General features: G+C 28.2%; 3 protein-coding genes across 9 annotated transcripts; 1 reads left to right on the top strand and 2 right to left on the bottom strand.

Annotated features, from left to right (window-relative positions):
- Positions 1-1622: 1622 nt before the first annotated feature.
- LOC118450883 (uncharacterized) lies at positions 1623-7577 on the bottom strand. Of its 4 annotated transcripts, none has more exons than XM_085663407.1 (5): positions 6858-7577; positions 6096-6437; positions 5425-5965; positions 5076-5201; positions 1623-4977 (listed from the first exon to the last, which is right to left on the bottom strand). In XM_085663407.1, the coding sequence occupies exons 3-4, from the start codon at positions 5706-5708 to the stop codon at positions 5090-5092; spliced, it is 396 nt and encodes a 131-aa protein (XP_085519533.1). In that variant the 5' UTR covers positions 5709-5965; positions 6096-6437; positions 6858-7577; the 3' UTR covers positions 1623-4977; positions 5076-5089. The 4 variants fall into 4 exon arrangements, with proteins under 4 accessions (XP_085519533.1, XP_085519536.1, XP_085519534.1 ...); XM_085663410.1 differs by lacking the exon at positions 6858-7577 and adding an exon at positions 6800-6854; XM_085663408.1 differs by lacking the exon at positions 6858-7577 and adding an exon at positions 6527-6728.
- A 295-nt stretch (positions 7578-7872) lies between these two features.
- LOC118449108 (cytochrome P450 4C1-like) lies at positions 7873-13087 on the bottom strand. The gene is made up of 4 exons (XM_085663411.1): positions 12951-13087; positions 12785-12884; positions 11609-11791; positions 7873-11375 (listed from the first exon to the last, which is right to left on the bottom strand). The coding sequence occupies exons 2-4, from the start codon at positions 12822-12824 to the stop codon at positions 11371-11373; spliced, it is 228 nt and encodes a 75-aa protein (XP_085519537.1). The 5' UTR covers positions 12825-12884; positions 12951-13087; the 3' UTR covers positions 7873-11370.
- Positions 13088-17282: 4195 nt separating this feature from the next.
- Positions 17283-23239, top strand: LOC118450881 (uncharacterized). 4 transcript variants are annotated; one of them, XM_085663323.1, is made up of 5 exons: positions 17283-17994; positions 18415-18756; positions 18887-19427; positions 19651-19776; positions 19875-23239. In XM_085663323.1, exons 3-4 carry the CDS (start codon positions 19144-19146, stop codon positions 19760-19762), a joined length of 396 nt encoding a protein of 131 aa, XP_085519449.1. In that variant the 5' UTR covers positions 17283-17994; positions 18415-18756; positions 18887-19143; the 3' UTR covers positions 19763-19776; positions 19875-23239. The 4 variants fall into 4 exon arrangements, with proteins under 4 accessions (XP_085519449.1, XP_085519452.1, XP_085519451.1 ...); XM_085663326.1 differs by lacking the exon at positions 17283-17994 and adding an exon at positions 17998-18052; XM_085663324.1 differs by lacking the exon at positions 17283-17994 and adding an exon at positions 18124-18325.
- Positions 23240-23902: the final 663 nt, after the last annotated feature.

The following is a 23902-nucleotide window of genomic DNA, read 5'->3' as shown; positions in this document are numbered from 1 at the left end:
TGATAAAGTAAGTATCTAATTAACCATTAGTCAGTAGCAAAGGGCTGTGATTACGACCATCGTTCAAAAGGAGACTTCTTGGTTGTTGATTGATACTTTATCATCAATCGATAACGAATAACTGTTTCATCATTACTCTATTATAAAAAAAAAAAAAAGAGATCTACTTCATCGAGAATCGGTAAATAATAATCTTCATTAGTGACCCCTGGTATAACGGGTAACCATTATACAGATTGTCGGTTAACGGCAGGCATTTAATTAGAGACATTTTTGCGATTATTAGAACGGCCAGTGATGACTGTCGATTTCCGCGAAATATCACTCAACGCGTAATAATCAACGCGTAATTAATGGAAGAACACAATTCCTTGGAAGGATCCTGTAGAGATCATAAGATAAATGCGCGCTAAAATTTACTTCGTGATTTTAATCTGTAACGATGTATTTCATGTAATTTAATAATTTATAACGATGTATTGAGATGAAAAGGTTGCGATATACGTGTTTCATTCTTGTGATAGCTGCCTCCGAGTGAGGAGGCATGAACAGCGTTGCTACTAACACTTGATTATCTTAATATATTGCAGGCGGGTTAAATATCAGCCACCTAAAGCCTGAATGCCTTTCTCACTTGCTTGTCTCTAAAAAATTCAAGTGAGAAAGCGCAGGTAAAGGAAAGTAATGATGTTTATTGATTGTAAGCGTGTTAGGATAGTTCATATATACATGTATATATAACAATATTGTATTAGTGGAATCTGGAATCAGCCTATGAAGATATAATTTCCGAATTTGGTTTTCCATTCTTCTGATAAATTGTAGAATTATCTTATGCTTCAGTTCGCTTATTAACGCAAATTCGATTAAATAAACGAAAAAGGCGTTGCATTCTGTTTATTGAATGAACTTTAGCACGACGATAATATCGTATCATCGATCATACAAAATGTGCAAAAAAGATGGTTCAATTTGAATGAAAACATTAAAAAAGGTTATATAGACATTAAAGATAACTGAAATATGTGAGACAATGCAAAATGAACGATTATCAGTACAACTTGAACAAAAAACCAATAATTTATGTGATGCGGCAAAGTATCAATCGTTACATTCATTCACTGGTTAACTTATCAATTAATTATTAATTATATCAAATCATATCAAATAATGAGATCTTGGTGAATGGTTTCGCTCTTATAGACTTTCTGCGTATTTATTTTAGCTACATATTATCTATTATTACGCACAAAATTCGTTATTATTAATAGAAATATAAAATATAAAAAATATTCAATAGAAGAATAAAAATTTTAAAATATATGATTATGCTTATAAAACTGAAAACTTTCTTATAACGTAGTTATGTCCAATATTACTATCTACGATTCTAGTTCTATAATTTAGAAGCATTTTTTTATTACAACCGGTTTTAAACTGATAGCCCTCTGCGTGCCATTGAGCCATAGCAATTAATAAAAAACTTGAGGTGATTTTCAAATCATTCGATGGACAAGCCTTCCAGAATGTTTTAATGGCAGTTTCATATAATTAATATGGGTAAAAGAATTAATAAAAATATATGATTTGTTTTTTAAATTCTTTATTCAAATTTTTCCATTTATTAATGTTATATTTGTTAACAATGCGCTCTGATCAATAAAAGAAGCTATCGAATAAAGCAATCGGAAGGAGAAATCACTTATGTCACGAACGAGAAAGAATGACAAGGAGAAAGGGAGAATGGTTGATGATAGGAAAAAGTGGTAGTGAAAGAAGGAAAGAGAAGAGAAGAGAGAGAAAGAGAGAGAGAGAGAGAGAGAGAGAGAGAGAGAGAGAACGAAGATGTGCGTATCCAAGTATGTGGATTCCATTTGTTAAATAGTCGACTAGAATTTTGGATTTGGATATACGTATTACGAGTGCAACATGTAACGCTATTTGTTACTTTTGCTCGTTTCCTTTTATTGATTTTCTTTTATCATAAATATTCCAACAAGGAAAAAGGATAATTTTTGAAAATTAAAAAGTTTTAATTGTATTCCCTACCGGTATTGTATCGTATCTTAATAAAGTCAACTTTTTATTTTTCTAATATTTTAACGATTGACAATTTTGGTTTCAACCCAGTAAATGGTTTATTTCGCAATATGTTATGAAACTACGCACTGTTTATGCCGCAATGCTGTCGTTATTTTTGAAATGGTAATAGAGTTGATTTTATATCGTTCCTGCGAACAAGCTCTATGATCTCAGAGATTGATGATATCAGAGATCAGTAAGTAAGGCCAGAATAATTTGATTAGTACAATCGAAGAATTTATAGTTTACTGAAGTATATTCAAGTAAATTCAATAAATATCTCACGAAAAGATATAAATTTATATATGTTTAACGTGTAAATAAAAATATATTTTCTTAATAAACATTTATATAACAGTTTAAGAAAAGTCCTCAAAGTAATATGACGTAACAGTATATATGATATTAGCATTGTGACAATTACTTTTTTGTATTTTTGTGAATAATTCATTACAACGAATATACGTGAGAAAAAAGACATCGTATAGGAATACTATCGTTTCTCTACACTGTATATAATATAAAATTATAATAATGGAAATTGTTAATAATAATATTACTCTATTCATTTCCAAAATTCTTTTTACGATAAAAATAATGGTATTCGAACTTATTTGCTATTGTAGATATATGGTATTAGCTTTACTCATATCGAACTGTGCGTACACAAATATAACGATGCTATAATTTAAATACATTAGTCAATATAAATAATTCTGTTATTTATATCTAAAAAATATTGCGTACAAGTGACATTGTTTATTAACTTCATTTACTTTTATCAACTAAAATTCATCTCGTTCTAGTTCGATGAAAATTAAGTTATGAAAAATAATCTATCTAATAGTATTTAGACCAATCAAAAAGTAAGATCGAATATTCATGATATTCATAAAATTCAAAGTTTCTACTTTAAAGTAGATTGATTGATAAACAGTCTTGTAGATAAGACAAAAAAATTTTAATTTATTTAAAGAAATAAGTAAAACTAGCTAGGATGAATGAATTAATTTTAATTAAAGACGCAATGCATAGAATTTTCATCCGATACGCAACAGGATTAATTGCAAGAAAATATTGACAGTGATGTGAAATTTACGCACCATAAACGAAAAATGACCTTTGATAAGTATAAAATTTTAGTAATTTTCAACAAATTTATTACTACTTGACTGATGAGATCACAGAGAGCATATTTAATGCATCAGTGTATTTTTGGCAATCTATGTTAATCATTACCGGACCTATATTTTTCTACATATATTTTTAATATTTTTAATAACAGCATTTATTAGAAATATATATATATATATATATATATATATATATATATATATATATACACACACATATTACATATATAATGTGTGTGTGTGTGTGCGTACTATAAATAATATATACCGAAGAACTTTCAATTCGACATCGCTTTGAACAATCAATTTAGAAATGAATTTATCGAAATCAAGAATTTGGACACAATTTGAATCACGTAAATTGACGGAAGTTAAGAAAAACTACATTTCCAAAAAAATATCTGTCCAAAAAAATCTTTGTCATTTATTATTGTAAATATTTACATTTTACTATTCAAAATAAAACGATAATCATGTTATTACCTATCCATAAAAAAGAAATCTCATTTTTTATTTATTCATTACTTCTAACACCAACTAAAGAGATCGTTAAGAAGAAAACTGATGAATTAATAAAATGCTTCTATAAGAATCATTTCGAATTATTTTTCTTACATTAGTTATTTATATCGATTCGACGTATTACAGGTTGTAATTCAACAGATTTATGCAATAATGAATCCTTGTCTACTTACTATTATAATAATATTGTTATCTTACGCATCCTTTTCCTTTCTCTCAAAAATCGGTGTGAAGACGAATTGCACAACAAAACTATTGCAAATCATAAACATCCAGGACGACTAATTTATCTCATTTTAATAATTCTATCGACGCGTTATACATTATATATTGTATTTACTAATCGTTAAAATAAAATACTTTTAATAACAGAAAAAGATCATACATAAGGACACAAAAACAAGAAGAAAAATAAAATGATAAAAATGGAAAGATATCGGTCATCCTATGTAACCTAAATACATACACAGAGTGTTCAAACGAAAAGTGTCCACTAGGATTATTATAAAATCTAATGACCTTTTCAAAAAACATCAGATCTGGTCAATATTGGTCCTGATCATAATCAATTCATTTTTCTTTAGTCTAACTCCCAAGGGAATGACAACCACCTGAAAAATCTTAAATAGCAAAAAGAGCCGAGAGGCAAATCATTTGAAATCAGAGTCGTATCATTTTCTTCATTTTAAGTCGATAGATATTGAAGAAATGCGATTTTAAGCTTCTGGTTGATAACAACTTTTATTTTATTAAATGTTAAAAAGGTTCAAATGTTAATAAAACTAATTCTTATTTTGTTCCTAACGACTGGACAAATCATACACGTTAAATTGAACCTTCAGCTGACTCTTTAATTCATACTTCCTTCAAACATTTGAGAATACAATCCGGCAATCATCTATTCGCTTACTTCTTTTAATTCGAAAAAAATAATTGTCGAATTCGCTGATGAAAATTTTCTCAGCGTTTAATGCTATAGATATTATAACGATGACTTACGTATTCAGTGATCGAACTTTTATTCATAATATGATAAATAATTAGTTAATGAAAAACCTGACAATAAATTTAATCACTTTTTAGTTCCAATCGTTCAATTTATCGCCAAATAAAAATTTCAAATAAGCCAATGCTTTGGTTTACGCTTCCTACTATCGTTATTGTAGATATCAATCTCTCGAACCTTCGATGATGCTATAGCATGTGGACTTTTTGTTCTTTTCCATAAAAAGCTTGGAAACTGAAAATACAGAAACTTTAACTGATGGATCCCTAAGATGATTATTTTCTTTTTCAGATATCCACATATTTGCACTGCTCGACGATACATTTACTTACCGAAGCGTCTACTGCTAAATTGATCCATTGAATAGATAAACGTACGTGTGAGGATAAATTGCCATAGCAAGATTGATACAAGAACGTGGTCGACATCTTATCCTTCTTTCATCAACGATCATTCTTCTACCACCATGAAACAAACCAATTTCCACATTCAATTACCAGAAAATATGTTCCGTATGATAGATAAAACAAAATTCCATGACAGTTAATCAATATGAGCTATCTTATCATTGGTTTCCGCACAATCTTCAGTGACATTTTCTTTAAGCATCATTTGTAATAAACTGCTTTTCTCCTCTTCTACGATTGTTATAAGGCTAGCAAATTCGATAAATAAATTTACTCTGTCTTCATCTGTATGTTCTTCAATATCCTTTCAGATGATTCCGATGATCTCTTGGATAGTTCTCTTGCTTTTCTCAATCTTCGCATACATAATGAATCTTTCGGTAGAGAATATAATGAATCTTTCGACGAGAAACCATCGATTAACTGACGAATACATATTATCGAATAATATCCCTGAACCTTAAGATATTTTTCTTTTCTATTTTCATACAAATAATAATCGTTCTTATTCAATGAAAATCTAGTAGTCATGGAGGATTGAACAGTTTGTTGAGGCATGATCTTATCGTGGCGACATTCTTGTTCAGGATCTAATAATTACCAGCGAGAACAGAATCGAGATGAAAATACAGATTCTTGGTATATACCAATTGAAAGCCAATCCAAACTATTGCACAATGGAATATTCCTTTGTTGCGTTCATTTCCTTAGCATAGTAATAATCCAGTGCATAATGATACATTTCTGGATCGACGTCATCATCTTTTATTCTTAAATGAAGTAACAGATTGCTGAGCATCAATGGTTGGCCAATTCTGGAACGTTGTACATTATATTAGTCATACATTGACATAATTTGAAAGTAAAGAAAAAATACACTTTTGATGCAAATATTTCATTTAATAATAATAATAATAAAGTCATTATCATCTCATATTTTCTTACCAGGAATGAAAGAAAAAACTTGCGGTTTACAAAAATCATAACAGAATTATTTATTTGATGGAATATTTATTAAATTCTATTTTGCTTCCTGATAAACTGTATACCAATACTATAATATTATCAATTAACAGAATACTTCTTTTAAAATATTTTGTCAATTCTCTGATTGACGATTGTGACTCAGATCCGTTATTATTCTTTCTAAAAATCTTCTGTCCTTCCCACATTTTAACAATATGGTCTTCCAGACTTTATTTTTATCCTCTTTCAATGATAAATATAGTATATTCCCTTGTAAGACACTGCTTCATACCAAGTAAAAACGTCTTATTAAATGTCGATCTGAAATAAAATGTATTTTGGATATAATAATAGCTAATAAAAATAATTGTTAAGAATAAGTAGTACTATTAATAAAACCAATTAATTACAACGAATAATATAACGGAAAGGTTCCAGTATCAACTTCTTCAAGTTATTATGCTTTACTTTAAAAATAATTTGATCCACTTTATTTCTTGACGCGTTAAAATCTTTCAATTAAACTCATATTTAGAGGTTAGTTTTTAATTTCTACAAACGAATATCATTTAATAAACTTTCAACGTGCTAATTTTGGTTTCAAGGCCGAAAATTTATTGAAAGATTCATTAAATGAATGGCATAAATAATGCATAATATGACATATAAGAAGCAATTAGTACCTTAACTAAAGACTTTGTAAGAATACGCCATTCGACAAATATAAAAAGAAATACTAACCTTAAAAACCTATCTCATCTTTCTCAAGAGCGTGCGTGATTGCGGCGACAAGTATGGACAAAATATCAACTACAAGTGAAAACGACTGTCCCCACCATGCATCCAATAATTGTATAAGCTTGCATTGGTCATAACATATCAATGGGTTTCGTTTGGGTGGAGTAGGTAATATTAGTTAAAAATGTGTCCTCATATTTTTCAGTCTCTCATATGTAGATCTTTTTTACATGGTCATAGAGGTCTCACAGTGATCCGAATTAAATACGATGTTGATACACATTTGTCTCAAAATTGCATAAAGAATAATAAATATAATTGATACATATAATAATTAGTATATAAATATACGATAAAAAATAAGATTTTGTGGAATATTTTGTCAAAAATAATTGATGAAGACTTATATATTATATTATTTTAATATACATTAAAACATGAATTCATTTTCGCACTACTTATGAGCGTTATCTTTTCACGTGGTTTCCCTTTCACGGTTATTCCACTATATACTATTTCAACTGTACTTCTACTGCTACTACTACTACTGATTATATAATAATAAAAATATTTCGTACATTATTTTATATTATAATAGTAAAAGCAATGATAACACGTTGCTATTTCAAAATACTTGATTGAACGTCGTAAGCGTGTTAATCGCTAATAAAATATACGCCGAATTACGAATCGGAAGATAACAAACTTTACGGGAATAAACTATTTCGGACGGAGAACACACATAGTAAATATATATATATATATTCTTTTATTTTTTCTTCCTCTTATTATTATATTTTTATATTATGTATATTTATGTATATTATGTATATTATATACATATATTTATATGTACACATATATAATATACATAATTTATATGTATACATATATTTATATTTATATTATGTATATTTTATATAGTATATTTATGTATATTATATTATGTATATTATGTATATTATATTTTATATTATGTATTATTATAATAATAGTAGTAGTAATAGTAATGATACAAAGACAGAGAAATCCATAAAAAAATAACGCTGAGAGATAAACCCTGTAGATAATGTGGAAACGAACTCGTACTTTGATCTTTTATCTATCACTAATTATTATTATTTTTGGAAAATCAATTAACAAATGTATATATTTTATATGCATTGGTCATCAAACAAAATATTAATGCTATTACGTCCTATTCAACATAGATTACATGTTACTCACATCAACTCTTAATGGGGGGAAGTAAATATAAGATATTGAATAGGAACGTCCTATTAAAGTATCAAATAAAAAAAAAATCAAAGAATAAATTTGTCGATTATTTTCTTTTACATCGATACAACAAAAATTGAAAAAGAAAGAACGAAATCATTCAGCCTCAGAGAATCTACGATTCCAGAATGACTAATCTAGATGTTTGTCAACGTTCTACATATTGCTTATAAAAACTCTTTTAAAATGTTTTTAATTTATAAAATATAAAAGGAACTACAAAATTTTCTAAAATTTAACAATATCTTAAAAATTCTGATCCATTGACATAAACGATTGGACATGCATTTTCTTATTTTCGCTGTAAAATCATTTGTTCAAAGTTCATGAAAATGTCCATTGTTTCTCCGTGAGAGCATCGTAAAACGTATTTCTTAGCATTCAGAAAATCTTAGTATTATCAGTTTACGCAAACATACAAGCGATCAGTCGTTTACTAAGCCGAAACAAATAATTCTAGTGTAGATATGAAAATCAGTAGTGCAGACACGAACTTCTTCTTTTTTGCCGCAGATTTCACAGGGACAACAGTGTACAACATTTTTTCTTTGTAAAAAATGTCAAAAACAGCAATTGAACAATGATAAACATATTTCTTAATCAAAGCCTCATTTTGGAAATGAAGGTTTAATCTAGGATCCCACTGTTTGAAATTTTTGAAAAAGCTTCATATTTCTGCATGAACTATTCTCGAAAAAAGATCATTTTTTTCAAAGATAATTTCAAGCTTTTTCAAAAATTCGGAAAAGTGAGTTCTACCTTAAATTTTCTCCTTTAAAATGGATCCTTGTTTATCAAAATTGACCAAAAAATACGTCTGTTCTCATTATTGACGTAAACCATTGTAAAACTAGGGATAATGAACAGTACGAATTGAATGCTCGTATTGCTGTTTCCACGAATGATCGTTTACATCGTTACTCTTCACTCATTCCAATATTTCAAATTTCATTAAATGAAAATTAATACATTGCCCGACGACATGTTATACGTAGAATAAGGGTTATTTGGTATCAAATATCGAACATGTACAAGAAAATCTATAAAAATGCATTACTGAAGTTTTACTAATTTCTAGAAAAACTAATTTATAAGAATTTAGAAATTAACAGTAAGAATGATCATCAAGGTCTTCATCCTTTGATTACTTATTATATAATATTGCATGAGTTTTTTATATAAAATAGCACGAGACAGTTTTTTTTACAGTTCCTAGATTGTACAATTCATAATTTATATCTGCTATAGATCTGCTATCACGTACGGAATTTATTACGTATAAAAACATAATATGTTAATTATATATTTATTACATTTATATATATTATACAATTTAATCCTTCTTCCAAAATTTAGTCTTACAGATCTAGCCGGCTTTAACATAACATTCATTTTTATCAGAATTTTTTCAACTATTACTAACTGATTTATTTTAATGATGTAAGTTATTAACAAAGTGCAAATTATTATCTTCATTTCTAGCATTGCTATTTATTAATTTTAGAATATAAAATCCATGGTACATGCGGCTTCTACAATTTATAGCATATAATTTGTATAATATATAAATATAAATATAAGAAATAAATATAAACTATGATAGCGATCAGAATGAGTATTAGTTCACGTGTGACTTCCAAGCGGTCTTGGATTAGACGAAGTTCATTGGTCCGTACTTTGAAAAAATGTACATGTGTATGACAGAAAGCTATAATGAACGATTGAAAGAGAAAAACGCACGATTACATAATATATAAAACACTAGATATGAGTGCGAGAAAGTTGTTTTACTTCGGCAATATCGACCATCGAGTGTCGAGCGAATGAACAGATGAAAGTTTATGTGGTCCATTGCGATATAAATAAATTGAAAGTTGTTCACCGTTGAACTGTACGGTATTAAACGTGTAATTAAAAAATAATTTTTTAAAGGTACGTTGCATTTCTCCTACCGTGACCAGTGATGACGGACAATTTGCATAGAGAATATTTTCTTAATTCTACATGTAATTATTATATATAGTTTTTCATATATATTGTTATTATTTCCAAAATCAGTGTTATAACTATGTATATAAAAAATATATTTATGAATGAAAATAGAAAATAATTGCTTTTTTCATAATGAACGTTTTAATTATTGTTTATTACGCCAAAATTAGAAATTAAAGTAGAAATATATATTCAAATATCAAGCTAACAGAAAAGATGATTTTCATAGCATATTCGTATAATTTATAATATATTCTCTATTCTAATAAAAAATTAATTAACAATCGGTTTATAAAATAATATTCAGTTATAGCATTTTTTGTGAAAGTAAGAGGAGGCGACAAGGAGGAGATAATTCATTTTTGGATCCCCTCCTATTTCCTTCTCGCCTAATCGAATAAAAATTTTCTTATGTAAACTCTGATTATGTGAACGTAGTCCGTACTGCGTATTATATAAATATTCTTCGTTGTCATTTTCCGTCCTCACTTTCTATTAAGACACAAGGATAATAAGAGTTGTACTATGTAAGCGGAGTGTTTGTAAATTACAAAAATTATTACTACAATCATTAGACTACATTTATTCTAATTAAATTATTTCTATAGCTTTCAATAGCTGCAAATCATCATAAAATTCACTGCAATATTAACTATTATTACAATAATACTAGTTGAATTATTCTATAATATATTACAATACATTTTAAATAAATTACACCAATATAATACGATCAAGAGTATACCGGTTTCGAAAGCATACCCAATGATTGGAAATGCTCATTTGTTTCTTGACGATAACGAAGATTTACCTAGTTTTCATTTATAATTCTTTTTATATATATAATAGTGCAACATTTCATAAATATTGGTTGAAATTATGAATCATTGTGGCGTATATGACTAGGAACGAAATTACTTGTAATCGTACATAATCCGGAATATATCAAAGTAAGACCTAACCAAATCTTGTTTAATTACGCTTCTTAACCTAGATTACTTTTTCTCTTTGATTGTCTTTCCAAACAAAAAATGATATATATTAATAAAGACAACATAATACTTAAATTTTAAATTGTTAAAAAGAAATAAGATGAATTAACGAAATATATCTTTTAAATATACATTCCTTGTAACGTTATTCAGGTAGGATGAACATGTTTGAAATTTCCTCCCCATAGCAGTATTACAAAAAATTATATTCGGATGTAACCATGTTTTGAATATCCTTCGCGCAGCTATATCCATCAAACTGAGGAAGGAAACAAAACACGAATTATAAATGAAAAATAAAGTATTTGATATAGTATAAAATTCAATAATATTATCAAAGAATAAATTCATCTAGTTTGTAATTCTCATCGGTCTGCGAATTTAGTGGAGTTTGATGCAGACAATCTTTGAATAAGCAATGTAACAAAAATATTATAAATTCATAGAAATGAATATAAGTTTTATAAACGTTTAGAAATTTCGAAATATTACCATATATTATGTCCAATGTACAACGAAAGGCGTCATGGCAAACGTCTATTTCTTCTCCAACTAAAGTTTCCAATTTTTCCATTAAAGCGACAAAATGATTAACGAATACATCCATATGGAACATTAGATATTTTTTAAGAAAGACTTCATTTAATATTTTTCTATGATAATTCCACAATTTTGCTGCAAATTGTAAGGAAAGCAAGACTTAATTTATATTTTTTATTTATTTTTCTCTTTAAAAAGAAAATGAGAGGAAGAGCGAGAGAAGATTCGCTACACTTTTTTATAATACATTAATTTGTATATATCTATCCAGAAGAAAAAATATTTTATCTTTTAATTTTGCATAAGTTAATATTCGAATGAATATATATATGTATCTATATATAATTCGTAATATAAATAATTACACAATATTAACCCTTTCGCTCCGACGGGCGTATATATACGCCTTCGAAGAATGACCATTCATGTACGAAAAGCATATATATACGCTCTGAAAAAGTGGGCGCTCGGGTACGAAGAGCGTACATATACGTTCATACCATATATACTTTGATTTCATACTTTACATGAGATACTTTTGTTAATCGAGTATCTGTCAACGCTGCATGCCTTAAAAGCAATTAACTATCATGAAATAAAACACTAACGACAAAACGATATTGTGTTTCGTTTTAACGATTCACAGTTTCAGTCTTCTTTAGAACATTGCCAGCGACGAATATATACCATAAATATTCAATTTCTGCTTTTGTGATAATATGTTGAGTTTTAAAATATTTAATTTTTTAGACCCATTATCAAAACATGGGGAAAAGAAAATTTAAGAGAATATTTTTCGCGAGTGAGAGGAGACATGATTTATGTTCGGCTTTAAATACTTTAGTAATTTCGTTGTATTAAAAATATTACATGAACATTATAATAAAATATTAAAAAAAAATAAATTTTAATTATACATTTTTATATTTTAGAAAGTAAGATGATATTACTGAATATAATAAATGTCATTGTAAAATTTAGAGAATAAGAAACGATTTCTAATTACTTTGTAGTATTCTGTACTTCAGTATCAACTACTCAGTAATGCGGTTCGTTCACAGCGACCACATTGTGGCGCAAGCGCTCCGGAGCGAAAGGGTTAAACAATGTAAAATATGTATACTTTACCTAAAGCAGAAAACAATCCACTGCCGATAATCGATTCCATATATTCATGTCATTTATATTCCTCGCTCTTCTCATTAATATTTGGATTATTTAATACCTCCTAGAAAAGTAAAGAAAAAAATATAAATTTACTACGAATGATTAAAATATAATTAATAGATCTTACCTTGATGTATTTTGGATTATGTACGATTACAAGTAATTTCGTTCCTAGCCATATACGTCACAATGATTCATAATTTCAACCAATATTTATGAAATATTGGAGTATTATATCTATGTTTGAAAGTTGAGCTATTAAATCTAAAAAAAAGAAATTATAAATGAAAACTGGGTAAAGCGTTTAAATATAAAATATATCAATTACAAATATACCTTCGTTATCGCCAAGAAACAAATGAGCATTTCCAATTATTGGGTATGATTTCGGAACCGGTATACTCTTGATCGTATTATATTGGTGTAATTTATTTAAAATATATTGTAATATATTATAGAATAATTCAACTAGTATTATTGTAATAATAGTTAATATTGCAGTGAATTTTATAATGATTTGCAGCTATTGAAAGCTATAGAAATAATTTAATTAAAATAAAAGTAGTTTAATGATTGTAGCAATAATTTTTGTGATTTACAAACACTCCGCTTACACAGTACAACTCTTACTATCCTCGTGTCTTAATGGAAAGTGAGGACGGAAGATGACAACGAGGGATATTTATACGCAGTACGGACTATGCTCACGTGATCAGTGCTTACGTAAGAAAATTCTTATTCAATTAGGCGAGGAGGAAATAGGAGGGGATCCAAAAATGAATTATATCCTCCTTGTCGCCTCCTCTTACTTTCACAAAAAATGCTGTAACTGAATATTGTTTTATAAACCGATTGTTAATTAATTCTTTATTAGAATAGAGAATATATTATAAATTATACGAATATGCTATGAAAATCATCTTTTCTGTTAGCTTGATATTTGAATATATATTTCTACTTTAATTTCTAATTTTGGCGTAATAAACAATAATTAAAACGTTCATTATGAAAAAAGCAATTATTTTCTATTTTCATTCATAAATATATTTTTTATATACATAGTTATAACACTGATTTTGGAAATAATAACAATATATATGAAAAACTATATATAATAATTACATGTAGAATTAAGAAAATATTCTCTATGCAAATTGTCCGTCATCACTGGTCACGGTAGGAGAAATGCAACGTACCTTTAAAAAATTATTTTTTAATTATACATTCAATGCTGTACAGTTTAACGGTGAATAACTCTCAATTTATGTATATTGCAATGGACCAGTTTTCATTTATTTCTTATATTTATATTTATATATTATACAAATTATATGCCTTGAATTTTCTTGTATTTATATGTATATTATATAAATTATATGCCATAAATTGTAGAAGCCGCGTTTACCATGGATTATATATTTTAATTCACTCTTCGGGCAGAAATTGAAGCAAGCCTTAAAGTATTAGTACGAGCTGATATTTCAACCTTATAATACTACATTTGATGTTATTGTTGGTAAATTTATATTAAAATATCTCCATAAAGACTTTTTTTAAGAAGTATACGTTCCACAAGGTTATTTCATATTTATTGTGAACGATACAACTAAATTCGTTTATAAAAAAGATTTCGTCATGTTTACATATCTTACTTTTTAACCGCCGGTTAAAAAAGTCATTAAGCAGAAATCTGATGAATTAATGAATCTCATTAAAATCTCAGTAAAAATATGCGCAACGTTATACAACTCTAATCGCGCAATCGAAGAATAGAGTGAGATAAAGAGGGAGAAAGAGAAAGACTTAGGTGATGATGAAGCGATTGAGTGAGGTAGTGGGAATGATAGAGAGAGTGAAACTGAGAGAGAGAGAGAGAGAGAAAAAGAGAGGCGAGGGAGAGAGCGAGGGAGAGGGAGTGAACGAGGGAGAGAGAGAGAGCGTGGGAGAGGGAGAGAGCAAGGAAGAGAGAGAGAGAGAGCGAGGGAGAGGGAGAGAGTGAGAGAGAGAGAGAGAGAGAGAGTGATGAAATAAGAATAATAAAAAAAAAAGATGTACAAATGACCAGAATATCAAAATAATTACAATTATGTATCAATGATTGATATCTAGTTGTTTTCCTTGTCAGGGATTCTGGCAATGAGAGTAGTGCCTATTATTCGTGGAAACTTGTCTTGAATTAAAATAATTCTGAATTTTTGTATTATTTCTCTCTTTCTTTGTTTCTCTCTCTCTCTCAAATCAGAACACTCAGGTCGAATACATAAATTTTTTTATTGAAACACATAGGTAATATGATCACTATATCTTTTTTTTGGATCTAACCACATTTTAGATGTTGCTATAATTATAATATTCATTTATATTATATTATAATATTTACCAAAATTTATGTCGACAAAATACTTTTAGTATGGAAAAATATAATTACAAATAGTCCAGTTAACGAAACGAATCGAAAAAAAATAGACAAATTCATACGGTAATGATTTGATCGGATCGTGATTAAATTCAAGAATTTCAGGTTGCCACAACACTCTTCGGGCAAAAGTCGGAGGAAGCCTTAAAAATGACTTATATAATGAACCTTCTATGTCAACAATTGACTGTCGCAAATGGCTACTGTAATCAATCTATCAGAAGCTTAATACGCAACTATTTCATTTAGGATTTATCGGTCCGTCCAGTTTAAAGAATTATAGGAAATAATTATCGTTTTATGTTGCATTCTACATACAATTCATTAAAATATAGAACGTATGTATACCATAATTAAAATCAGATAAATTGGTCAACATGATTTTTATGTTTTCTAAAATAATTCCGCATATGCTATTTCAGTATTTCGATCATCGCAATAAAAAAAGAGATAGAATGCTAAGCATTCGTTATTAGATAGTGGTTAAATTTTGTGAACAATTAAATTATATAATTCTTTGAACTGGACGGGTCGGTAAATCCTGAATGAAACAGCCGCGTATTAAGCTTCTGATAGATCGATTACAGCTGCCATTTGTGTGAAAGCTATACTGCAATAAACAAAATCCACGAAAAGAGAAACTATTCGATATGATTTGTTGCAATCGTCGGTAATTGCATATTTAATTATCATGGTATCATTGCTTCTTCTTCTTCTTATTTCATATCTCCCTCATTCTATTTCTCTCTCACACTCATAGCAGCAGATTAAATTTTTTTATTTGCCGAAACAGACATTCCTACAAACTGACCATTACATTGAAAATAATATTTTACATTATACATTTGGCACAAGCCCAATGCATCGATCATCATCTAGATTTTTTTATTGGATATTCGTGTTTATTAAATACTTGATCTAATAAGTGATTCTATTAGAAGATTTAATGAAAGAATTCAATAAGTGCGTCATCAATCGAAACCAATATCGGATTGAAATATATGAAAATCATGCAAATCATAGGATTGTTCGGCGTAATCCTTTTCGTCACTTTGACATGGCTATGAAATATTGTTTACGCTTTCGCAACTTTTTCCAGTCTATATTTTTTCATAATGATACGACTGAAGCAAGGGCACGTAAATATACATCTTTGATACTCAATTGAGTACTCTAAACATTGATAATGGAAAATTAGCAAATATTCATATATTTGCTTCGTAATTGCGTTTTTTACTATAAAGTAACCGAAACTTAGGTACTAGTTCACTTTGGATATTCACTAACGATCATATTTTATTTAACGTAAATTTCGTATCACGTTCATAGAATCGGAATTAGCCGTTAATTTTACTATCAAAATCAATGCAAACGAATCATAGTAATGTCTACTGATTGATGTACACATACATGAACACGTAGGTGAGACACGTAGAAGAGTGAAAAAAAGTATAGCGGTATATCAGGGAAGAACGAGAAAGTTAGAGGAAGAGAGAGAGGGAGAGAAAGAGAAATATGTAGAAAATATATTATGTAAAAGATAAATGCTAGAAGGCGACGAAGACAAAGATAAATGTCTCTTACAAAATAAGTGGATAAAATTCTGAAAGAGTCAAAAAGATTATCTTATATAAGAAAATATCGGTATATTAAAAGCGTGTTCGAAAAGACCGGTCAATGTCATATATGAAATTCCACATTTAATATCTCATATTCTTGTAGGTAAATAGAAGATATTTCCAAAATGATACGAACTCGCTACTCTATTGCTCAAATCAAAGTAGATGGGCCGTTATGTAGAATAATCAACCGTGCAACTTCTATATTCGAACACCGCTTGTAATATTAATGCCAATGTTACCGTAAAAGTCAAATCTTATAAATGGCAAATTAATTATATGTGTACATATAAATATATCTATATAATATACATAATATACATAAATATACATAATATAAAAATATAATAATAAGAGGAAGAAAAAATAAAAGAATATATATATATATATTTACTATGTGTGTTCTCCGTCCGAAATAGTTTATTCCCGTAAAGTTTGTTATCTTCCGATTCGTAATTCGGCGTATATTTTATTAGCGATTAACACGCTTACGACGTTCAATCAAGTATTTTGAAATAGCAACGTGTTATCATTGCTTTTACTATTATAATATAAAATAATGTACGAAATATTTTTATTATTATATAATCAGTAGTAGTAGTAGCAGTAGAAGTACAGTTGAAATAGTATATAGTGGAATAACCGTGAAAGGGAAACCACGTGAAAAGATAACGCTCATAAGTAGTGCGAAAATGAATTCATGTTTTAATGTATATTAAAATAATATAATATATAAGTCTTCATCAATTATTTTTGACAAAATATTCCACAAAATCTTATTTTTTATCGTATATTTATATACTAATTATTATATGTATCAATTATATTTATTATTCTTTATGCAATTTTGAGACAAATGTGTATCAACATCGTATTTAATTCGGATCACTGTGAGACCTCTATGACCATGTAAAAAAGATCTACATATGAGAGACTGAAAAATATGAGGACACATTTTTAACTAATATTACCTACTCCACCCAAACGAAACCCATTGATATGTTATGACCAATGCAAGCTTATACAATTATTGGATGCATGGTGGGGACAGTCGTTTTCACTTGTAGTTGATATTTTGTCCATACTTGTCGCCGCAATCACGCACGCTCTTGAGAAAGATGAGATAGGTTTTTAAGGTTAGTATTTCTTTTTATATTTGTCGAATGGCGTATTCTTACAAAGTCTTTAGTTAAGGTACTAATTGCTTCTTATATGTCATATTATGCATTATTTATGCCATTCATTTAATGAATCTTTCAATAAATTTTCGGCCTTGAAACCAAAATTAGCACGTTGAAAGTTTATTAAATGATATTCGTTTGTAGAAATTAAAAACTAACCTCTAAATATGAGTTTAATTGAAAGATTTTAACGCGTCAAGAAATAAAGTGGATCAAATTATTTTTAAAGTAAAGCATAATAACTTGAAGAAGTTGATACTGGAACCTTTCCGTTATATTATTCGTTGTAATTAATTGGTTTTATTAATAGTACTACTTATTCTTAACAATTATTTTTATTAGCTATTATTATATCCAAAATACATTTTATTTCAGATCGACATTTAATAAGACGTTTTTACTTGGTATGAAGCAGTGTCTTACAAGGGAATATACTATATTTATCATTGAAAGAGGATAAAAATAAAGTCTGGAAGACCATATTGTTAAAATGTGGGAAGGACAGAAGATTTTTAGAAAGAATAATAACGGATCTGAGTCACAATCGTCAATCAGAGAATTGACAAAATATTTTAAAAGAAGTATTCTGTTAATTGATAATATTATAGTATTGGTATACAGTTTATCAGGAAGCAAAATAGAATTTAATAAATATTCCATCAAATAAATAATTCTGTTATGATTTTTGTAAACCGCAAGTTTTTTCTTTCATTCCTGGTAAGAAAATATGAGATGATAATGACTTTATTATTATTATTATTAAATGAAATATTTGCATCAAAAGTGTATTTTTTCTTTACTTTCAAATTATGTCAATGTATGACTAATATAATGTACAACGTTCCAGAATTGGCCAACCATTGATGCTCAGCAATCTGTTACTTCATTTAAGAATAAAAGATGATGACGTCGATCCAGAAATGTATCATTATGCACTGGATTATTACTATGCTAAGGAAATGAACGCAACAAAGGAATATTCCATTGTGCAATAGTTTGGATTGGCTTTCAATTGGTATATACCAAGAATCTGTATTTTCATCTCGATTCTGTTCTCGCTGGTAATTATTAGATCCTGAACAAGAATGTCGCCACGATAAGATCATGCCTCAACAAACTGTTCAATCCTCCATGACTACTAGATTTTCATTGAATAAGAACGATTATTATTTGTATGAAAATAGAAAAGAAAAATATCTTAAGGTTCAGGGATATTATTCGATAATATGTATTCGTCAGTTAATCGATGGTTTCTCGTCGAAAGATTCATTATATTCTCTACCGAAAGATTCATTATGTATGCGAAGATTGAGAAAAGCAAGAGAACTATCCAAGAGATCATCGGAATCATCTGAAAGGATATTGAAGAACATACAGATGAAGACAGAGTAAATTTATTTATCGAATTTGCTAGCCTTATAACAATCGTAGAAGAGGAGAAAAGCAGTTTATTACAAATGATGCTTAAAGAAAATGTCACTGAAGATTGTGCGGAAACCAATGATAAGATAGCTCATATTGATTAACTGTCATGGAATTTTGTTTTATCTATCATACGGAACATATTTTCTGGTAATTGAATGTGGAAATTGGTTTGTTTCATGGTGGTAGAAGAATGATCGTTGATGAAAGAAGGATAAGATGTCGACCACGTTCTTGTATCAATCTTGCTATGGCAATTTATCCTCACACGTACGTTTATCTATTCAATGGATCAATTTAGCAGTAGACGCTTCGGTAAGTAAATGTATCGTCGAGCAGTGCAAATATGTGGATATCTGAAAAAGAAAATAATCATCTTAGGGATCCATCAGTTAAAGTTTCTGTATTTTCAGTTTCCAAGCTTTTTATGGAAAAGAACAAAAAGTCCACATGCTATAGCATCATCGAAGGTTCGAGAGATTGATATCTACAATAACGATAGTAGGAAGCGTAAACCAAAGCATTGGCTTATTTGAAATTTTTATTTGGCGATAAATTGAACGATTGGAACTAAAAAGTGATTAAATTTATTGTCAGGTTTTTCATTAACTAATTATTTATCATATTATGAATAAAAGTTCGATCACTGAATACGTAAGTCATCGTTATAATATCTATAGCATTAAACGCTGAGAAAATTTTCATCAGCGAATTCGACAATTATTTTTTTCGAATTAAAAGAAGTAAGCGAATAGATGATTGCCGGATTGTATTCTCAAATGTTTGAAGGAAGTATGAATTAAAGAGTCAGCTGAAGGTTCAATTTAACGTGTATGATTTGTCCAGTCGTTAGGAACAAAATAAGAATTAGTTTTATTAACATTTGAACCTTTTTAACATTTAATAAAATAAAAGTTGTTATCAACCAGAAGCTTAAAATCGCATTTCTTCAATATCTATCGACTTAAAATGAAGAAAATGATACGACTCTGATTTCAAATGATTTGCCTCTCGGCTCTTTTTGCTATTTAAGATTTTTCAGGTGGTTGTCATTCCCTTGGGAGTTAGACTAAAGAAAAATGAATTGATTATGATCAGGACCAATATTGACCAGATCTGATGTTTTTTGAAAAGGTCATTAGATTTTATAATAATCCTAGTGGACACTTTTCGTTTGAACACTCTGTGTATGTATTTAGGTTACATAGGATGACCGATATCTTTCCATTTTTATCATTTTATTTTTCTTCTTGTTTTTGTGTCCTTATGTATGATCTTTTTCTGTTATTAAAAGTATTTTATTTTAACGATTAGTAAATACAATATATAATGTATAACGCGTCGATAGAATTATTAAAATGAGATAAATTAGTCGTCCTGGATGTTTATGATTTGCAATAGTTTTGTTGTGCAATTCGTCTTCACACCGATTTTTGAGAGAAAGGAAAAGGATGCGTAAGATAACAATATTATTATAATAGTAAGTAGACAAGGATTCATTATTGCATAAATCTGTTGAATTACAACCTGTAATACGTCGAATCGATATAAATAACTAATGTAAGAAAAATAATTCGAAATGATTCTTATAGAAGCATTTTATTAATTCATCAGTTTTCTTCTTAACGATCTCTTTAGTTGGTGTTAGAAGTAATGAATAAATAAAAAATGAGATTTCTTTTTTATGGATAGGTAATAACATGATTATCGTTTTATTTTGAATAGTAAAATGTAAATATTTACAATAATAAATGACAAAGATTTTTTTGGACAGATATTTTTTTGGAAATGTAGTTTTTCTTAACTTCCGTCAATTTACGTGATTCAAATTGTGTCCAAATTCTTGATTTCGATAAATTCATTTCTAAATTGATTGTTCAAAGCGATGTCGAATTGAAAGTTCTTCGGTATATATTATTTATAGTACGCACACACACACACACATTATATATGTAATATGTGTGTGTATATATATATATATATATATATATATATATATATATATATATATTTCTAATAAATGCTGTTATTAAAAATATTAAAAATATATGTAGAAAAATATAGGTCCGGTAATGATTAACATAGATTGCCAAAAATACACTGATGCATTAAATATGCTCTCTGTGATCTCATCAGTCAAGTAGTAATAAATTTGTTGAAAATTACTAAAATTTTATACTTATCAAAGGTCATTTTTCGTTTATGGTGCGTAAATTTCACATCACTGTCAATATTTTCTTGCAATTAATCCTGTTGCGTATCGGATGAAAATTCTATGCATTGCGTCTTTAATTAAAATTAATTCATTCATCCTAGCTAGTTTTACTTATTTCTTTAAATAAATTAAAATTTTTTTGTCTTATCTACAAGACTGTTTATCAATCAATCTACTTTAAAGTAGAAACTTTGAATTTTATGAATATCATGAATATTCGATCTTACTTTTTGATTGGTCTAAATACTATTAGATAGATTATTTTTCATAACTTAATTTTCATCGAACTAGAACGAGATGAATTTTAGTTGATAAAAGTAAATGAAGTTAATAAACAATGTCACTTGTACGCAATATTTTTTAGATATAAATAACAGAATTATTTATATTGACTAATGTATTTAAATTATAGCATCGTTATATTTGTGTACGCACAGTTCGATATGAGTAAAGCTAATACCATATATCTACAATAGCAAATAAGTTCGAATACCATTATTTTTATCGTAAAAAGAATTTTGGAAATGAATAGAGTAATATTATTATTAACAATTTCCATTATTATAATTTTATATTATATACAGTGTAGAGAAACGATAGTATTCCTATACGATGTCTTTTTTCTCACGTATATTCGTTGTAATGAATTATTCACAAAAATACAAAAAAGTAATTGTCACAATGCTAATATCATATATACTGTTACGTCATATTACTTTGAGGACTTTTCTTAAACTGTTATATAAATGTTTATTAAGAAAATATATTTTTATTTACACGTTAAACATATATAAATTTATATCTTTTCGTGAGATATTTATTGAATTTACTTGAATATACTTCAGTAAACTATAAATTCTTCGATTGTACTAATCAAATTATTCTGGCCTTACTTACTGATCTCTGATATCATCAATCTCTGAGATCATAGAGCTTGTTCGCAGGAACGATATAAAATCAACTCTATTACCATTTCAAAAATAACGACAGCATTGCGGCATAAACAGTGCGTAGTTTCATAACATATTGCGAAATAAACCATTTACTGGGTTGAAACCAAAATTGTCAATCGTTAAAATATTAGAAAAATAAAAAGTTGACTTTATTAAGATACGATACAATACCGGTAGGGAATACAATTAAAACTTTTTAATTTTCAAAAATTATCCTTTTTCCTTGTTGGAATATTTATGATAAAAGAAAATCAATAAAAGGAAACGAGCAAAAGTAACAAATAGCGTTACATGTTGCACTCGTAATACGTATATCCAAATCCAAAATTCTAGTCGACTATTTAACAAATGGAATCCACATACTTGGATACGCACATCTTCGTTCTCTCTCTCTCTCTCTCTCTCTCTCTCTCTCTCTCTCTCTCTCTCTTTCTCTCTCTTCTCTTCTCTTTCCTTCTTTCACTACCACTTTTTCCTATCATCAACCATTCTCCCTTTCTCCTTGTCATTCTTTCTCGTTCGTGACATAAGTGATTTCTCCTTCCGATTGCTTTATTCGATAGCTTCTTTTATTGATCAGAGCGCATTGTTAACAAATATAACATTAATAAATGGAAAAATTTGAATAAAGAATTTAAAAAACAAATCATATATTTTTATTAATTCTTTTACCCATATTAATTATATGAAACTGCCATTAAAACATTCTGGAAGGCTTGTCCATCGAATGATTTGAAAATCACCTCAAGTTTTTTATTAATTGCTATGGCTCAATGGCACGCAGAGGGCTATCAGTTTAAAACCGGTTGTAATAAAAAAATGCTTCTAAATTATAGAACTAGAATCGTAGATAGTAATATTGGACATAACTACGTTATAAGAAAGTTTTCAGTTTTATAAGCATAATCATATATTTTAAAATTTTTATTCTTCTATTGAATATTTTTTATATTTTATATTTCTATTAATAATAACGAATTTTGTGCGTAATAATAGATAATATGTAGCTAAAATAAATACGCAGAAAGTCTATAAGAGCGAAACCATTCACCAAGATCTCATTATTTGATATGATTTGATATAATTAATAATTAATTGATAAGTTAACCAGTGAATGAATGTAACGATTGATACTTTGCCGCATCACATAAATTATTGGTTTTTTGTTCAAGTTGTACTGATAATCGTTCATTTTGCATTGTCTCACATATTTCAGTTATCTTTAATGTCTATATAACCTTTTTTAATGTTTTCATTCAAATTGAACCATCTT

This window comes from Vespa mandarinia, chromosome 21 (assembly GCF_050613455.1).
Source record: "Vespa mandarinia isolate Hongniang chromosome 21, ASM5061345v1, whole genome shotgun sequence".
Lineage (NCBI taxonomy): Eukaryota > Metazoa > Arthropoda > Insecta > Hymenoptera > Vespidae > Vespa > Vespa mandarinia.
Note: the sequence above shows the minus strand (reverse complement) of the source record. Positions and strands in the feature narration are given on the sequence as shown.

What these genes read in the sequence shown, in the direction of transcription:
- LOC118449108 (XM_085663411.1), bottom strand. Translation starts at nt 12,824, where the DNA reads ATGGAATCGATTATCGGCAGTGGATTGTTTTCTGCTTTAG. An exon ending in TGGATTGTTTTCTGCTTTAG is followed by an intron (nt 11,792 to 12,784) that starts GTAAAGTATACA and finishes TACAATTTGCAG; the next exon opens with CAAAATTGTGGAATTATCAT.
- LOC118450881 (XM_085663323.1), top strand. Translation starts at nt 19,144, where the DNA reads ATGCCTCAACAAACTGTTCAATCCTCCATGACTACTAGATTTTCATTG. An exon ending in AACATACAGATGAAGACAGA is followed by an intron (nt 19,428 to 19,650) that starts GTAAATTTATTT and finishes TCATGGTGGTAG; the next exon opens with AAGAATGATCGTTGATGAAA.
- LOC118450883 (XM_085663407.1), bottom strand. Translation starts at nt 5,708, where the DNA reads ATGCCTCAACAAACTGTTCAATCCTCCATGACTACTAGATTTTCATTG. An exon ending in AACATACAGATGAAGACAGA is followed by an intron (nt 5,202 to 5,424) that starts GTAAATTTATTT and finishes TCATGGTGGTAG; the next exon opens with AAGAATGATCGTTGATGAAA.